Raw genomic sequence first — 4,796 nt, 5'->3', positions numbered from 1 at the left:
GGTAATACAACCACCTGTTATGTAGGTTTCGTAAAAACACTGTCAACAAATTTCAGTCAAGCAGCAAAGCAACTGCGCTAACAAGTGTTGAGAAAAGTGTTTTCGGCTGTCGACTCTATTTCATTCACAGAACAGTGAGAACAGACCGCTCTCGCGGTTGCCTTTCTTTTCTCAAATCTTTACTGATTGCTCTTGTCTTCCACTCGGAAGTAAAAATCAATAATCTATCTGTATTCTATATCAACATGCACTTCGGAATTACATATGTATTTACACTTTGTGAAAATGTGTAAAGGAATTTTGTTTATTTTTACAAAAAGAAAAAGGCAATTGCGGGTAAATTTGATAAACCTCACGCTTGACTGCACACAATTAATACTACACCTACCGAAGATGTGGGTTTTCATATTTATATGCAGCGCAAAAATGTTAAGTGATGGAGAAAAATAGCTCAGAGTCACTTCATTAAATTAAATTGTATAGTTTTTGATTCCACAAATTAACAGAAAAAGTGAATACCTTAATAGGAATGACATTAAATGCCAATAATCCTTTAGACATACTGTTTTGATGGTATATATACTTTAAAAAAGTATATCTTTTTTCCTGTTTAAAATTTAGCAGTTAGTAGAGTTTAGTAAAGTAACTTATAATTATCATGAACCAATTTTGATTTTCAGTTTTAAACTCTACAACCAAGCTATAGCTTGATCAATGAAAAAATATGTTTATTTTGGTGGAAATGAAAGACACTGTTAAAGTGGAACCATGGCTATTTAATGTCAACCTAAATGATGCAGTGAAGGTGGAATTGAACCGTCGTTTGGCAAACAAAGTGGTTTATAACATTGGTGTTTGTATCTGTCTGTTTGATATACTCAAATACGAAGACTCATACATATTCCCTGGCGATGGCGCCTCTCACACAAAAGTACATTTTCGGTGTGTTGTGTTTAGGCCGTTTGTGGATGAGGTTTTGATTGGAAAAATTAAGGGATGTAGCCAGGAGGGTGTTACTGTGAGTCTAGGTTTTTTTGATGATATATTGATACCACCAGAATCACTTCAACAACCTTCAAAGTTTGATGAATCAGAGCAGGTGTGGGTTTGGGAGTATGAAACTGATGAGGGCACCCATGACCTATTCATGGATGTGAACGAACCAATAAGGTTAAGAGTAGTTGATGAAACATTTACAGACACCACACCAATGTCTGCACCTCCCACTACTGCCACAACCAGCACAGAAGTAGCATCAAAAAAGCCAACAATTCCTTATCTTATAAAGGCTGTGATTTCAGAACCAGGTTTAGGTTTATTGTGTTGGTGGACTAATGGATAAATAAAAATTCAAAGCATTCCGTTAATGTTTTAGTCATTTGACGATGTCAATATTTATACAATACAATGTATTTAAGATTCATGACAGTAGTGTAAAATGTGATCTTTACCTACAACAAAGATGGTCTATATGTGCTGTATGTAACTAGAATTTTCGAACTGATAAAGATCATTATAATGATTGTGATAGTTAGAAAGGGAATAAAAAAATAATGAATGATGCAATGGGTTCAATTTATAACTGTCTAAAACCAATACTGTATATTTAGCCTAAATATTAGTAAAGCTTTAATCTGGGTTTAGTAAATTTGACACTTGTGTTATCAATGGTTGCATGTTTTCTAGTAAATTTTCTTTAGAACCATTATTGTGTATGATAAAATCCCAGTGAAACCCAGAATCCAATGCACACTCTGACTGTGCATCGTCCACTCCACATACAAATTTCCAACCACGTGTGCTCCGTGTATGTTCGGTAGCTTCAATTCGTACGAGTTTTGTCACGGTTAGGCCGTTTTCTCCGTACGAATCATGCACTACTTTTAAATCAGAAGGTCTCCGTGCATCAGTGATTACCCAAACGGGAAATTTGTGGCATGCTCTCGTTGCAGCCTTCCAGAAGTATGAAGGATCTTCATTTCGCTTTAACTCGCCCCAAACGATCATATCTTTTCTATATTTCTCTTTATAACTGCTGGAAGAAAGCAGCTTTTGATGGTCAAGGTCGTGTTTATTGGCGTATTCCTTCTTTAAAGGTGCTGAGAGTTTTATAAGTACGCACACTTCCATGCCAAATATCCGTTGCAACACTTCGGCGACATAATCCTTGCCAGATTTCCTTTTACCGCTTAGTACCAAAATTACTTTCGGCATAGTTCGTGACGGTACAAACCAACAAAAAAGACGTGTTTTCTTATATCATAATCTAAAACCAACGTACGAACGTTTTGAACGGTGTTCCACTTCACCCAAAACCATGTGAACTGAAATGTTATCGCAGCTGTGGGGAACTACCTTCAGATCACATGACTTACAATCTTACATAATAAACAATGAAAGAAAAGAGGAGAGAGTAAACGCAAGCAAAGGGCAAGGATTTTCAAGTACAGGACCCAAGGTAAGCAGCGTAAATCAATGCATTGCAATTAAATAATGCATTTCGTAATATGCATTGTTGGCATATGCTAGTTTTATAAGTTAAAACTTATTCTTTTACATAAACTCATTAAACTGTATAGGCTATGGCCTATGCCTTTGATTAGTAAAACGAGCATGCAGCTTCTCACCGTCAACACCTTACTGTAGTGTTGTGATTTTAACTTCAATTAAAACATATGTTTAATTAAATTTAATCAAAGTATATAAATATGCAACCTTTTTAATGGACCCTTTTTTAACTTTTTGATTAATATTTTAAGCGTATTACATATATAATTTACCTTATTTGCAGTTATCATATTTGTGTTCTATCCAGGATTTACAAATTTGAGATAAAAGCAATGTACATACCAAGTTTTCTGTCCGTTGAAACTTTGGTTTTATTAATAACATCTCTTGTGTTGGTTCGAATCTACATACACAAAAAATGGCAGTTTTTAAAGAATATCAATATCCCACATATTCAACCTACAATTCTACAACTTGGAACTGTTCGGCCATTTATTGGTAATTCAGACTGGATGATGAACAGTCATGAATATTGTAAAAGGAAACTTGGTAAGATCTATGGTGCATACCTTTTTCTGACCCCACAAATAACTGTGGCAGATCCAGACATCATAAAGCAAATGTATATCAAGGAGTTTGCAACTTTTCCCACTCGCCAGACCAGTTTGACAAAAATTAATGGAAAGGTGATGAACACCACTATTCTGATGACGGAAGGAGAGCAATGGAAAAGAATTAGAAACACGCTTACTCCTAGTTTTTCAACCGCAAAGTTGAAAGAAATGTTGGGCATAATGGAAGACTGTTGTAATCATGCAATTAATATTCTTATTAAAACTACACAGAATGACCAGGGTAAGTTTGAAGCAAAATCCGTGTTTGGAAAACTTGCTCTTGATATAACCTGCTCTGCAGCATTTAGTGTTGACACTCATCCTCAAGAATTAAAAGATGGCCAAGAACCAAAAATCATAAAAATGGTGAAACAAGCATTTGGTTTTGAAATAAGTCGCAGCCCATTAGTTATGCTTTGTTTCATGTTTCCTGCATTTGAGGAAATTCTGTGCAAACTTGACTACAGTATAATTCCAAAGGATACAGTTAATTATTTTGCTAATCTTACAAAATCACTGATTGATCAAAGGAAGCATTCAACAGTAAAACCTCGTGTTGATTTGATGCAGCTTATGCTTAATGACCAAATATCTGTTGAGGATGTGGCCAAAGGTAAATCCAAAGGTTTGACCCAGTTAGAAATAACCAGCAACAGTGTTCTCATGGTATTAGCTGGGTACGACACCTCAGCAAATGCATTAACACTACTTGCTTACAACCTTGCTACCCACAAACATGTTCAAAAAAAAGTTCAGGAAGAGATTGATAAAATGCTAGAAAAGTATGGCTCTTTAACGTATGAAGCTCTTAACAGCATGAAATACCTTGGAATGTGCCTAAACGAGACATTAAGGCTTTACCCTCCTATTGCTGTAAACTCTCGAATCCCAAACCGTGACATCACTATTAATGGAGTCTTTTTACCAAAAGGTATCCAAGTTATTGTCCCAGTTTATGGCATGAGCAGAGATGAGGAGATATGGGAGGAACCACTCAAATTCAAACCAGAGAGGATGGAAGACATGAGATCAGTTGATTCCATGATTTTTCAACCATTTGGTGGAGGACCACGTGGCTGTATTGGAATGAGATTTGCCGTGTTGGAAATTAAGCTTGCAATTGCAAAAATTCTTCAGGACTTTAACCTTGATGTATGTGAAAATACCCCTAAGCCCCCTGTACAGTTAGAATTTAAATCCACAACACTGAAGCCAAAAGGGGATATTTACTTGCGAGTAACTCCCAAATCAAACTAGAATTCAATTTCCAATGAACTGAATGAAGTATTTCGGTGTCATTTGATTATCTACCTCATAAACTGTATGGATATTTTATTGTTTTAAAATTTGATAATAATGATCTCTCATTGGTCAGTTTCAATCAAAACATAACAAACCTGGTGTGTTTTCTATATCGGCTGTTATGTTTATACTGTAACTGACCACAAGTGAATGTGTGAATCAAGTTTATTTTTCAAAATTTTTTTTTTTCAAAATCTGAACCAAGTTTATTTACCTGGATTTCTCATTGCTTGTATGTAAATAGAAGGTAATAACAATAAATATGTTTTATTTTTGAGGAATTATCTGTACATTTTTCTTTTTCCAGAAATTATCTTGTAACTTAAAATTTACTTGAGATTTACCCTAAAGAATCATGTTAATGTTTAGGCC

General features: G+C 35.1%; 3 protein-coding genes across 4 annotated transcripts; 2 read left to right on the top strand and 1 right to left on the bottom strand.

The window, feature by feature from the left end:
- The first annotated feature begins 265 nt into the window (after positions 1–265).
- Positions 266–1,562, top strand: LOC104266855 (DNA-directed RNA polymerase III subunit RPC8-like). The gene has a single exon (XM_009864083.3). It carries the CDS (start codon positions 725–727, stop codon positions 1,340–1,342), a length of 618 nt encoding a protein of 205 aa, XP_009862385.1. The 5' UTR covers positions 266–724; the 3' UTR covers positions 1,343–1,562.
- Positions 1,350–2,313, bottom strand: LOC104266854 (phosphomevalonate kinase-like). Its single transcript, XM_009864082.3, has one exon. The coding sequence runs from the start codon at positions 2,212–2,214 to the stop codon at positions 1,630–1,632; it is 585 nt and encodes a 194-aa protein (XP_009862384.1). The 5' UTR covers positions 2,215–2,313; the 3' UTR covers positions 1,350–1,629.
- A 9-nt stretch (positions 2,314–2,322) lies between these two features.
- On the top strand, positions 2,323–4,702 carry LOC108949285 (cytochrome P450 3A25-like). 2 transcript variants are annotated; one of them, XM_026834665.1, is made up of 3 exons: positions 2,323–2,458; positions 2,816–3,199; positions 3,353–4,702. In XM_026834665.1, the coding sequence occupies exons 2-3, from the start codon at positions 2,841–2,843 to the stop codon at positions 4,377–4,379; spliced, it is 1,386 nt and encodes a 461-aa protein (XP_026690466.1). In that variant the 5' UTR covers positions 2,323–2,458; positions 2,816–2,840; the 3' UTR covers positions 4,380–4,702. The 2 variants fall into 2 exon arrangements, with proteins under 2 accessions (XP_026690466.1, XP_026690465.1); XM_026834664.1 differs by having other exon boundaries at positions 2,816–4,702.
- Positions 4,703–4,796: the final 94 nt, after the last annotated feature.

The sequence above is a fragment of the Ciona intestinalis genome, chromosome 1 (assembly GCF_000224145.3).
Source record: "Ciona intestinalis chromosome 1, KH, whole genome shotgun sequence".
Lineage (NCBI taxonomy): Eukaryota > Metazoa > Chordata > Ascidiacea > Phlebobranchia > Cionidae > Ciona > Ciona intestinalis.
Note: the sequence above shows the minus strand (reverse complement) of the source record. Positions and strands in the feature narration are given on the sequence as shown.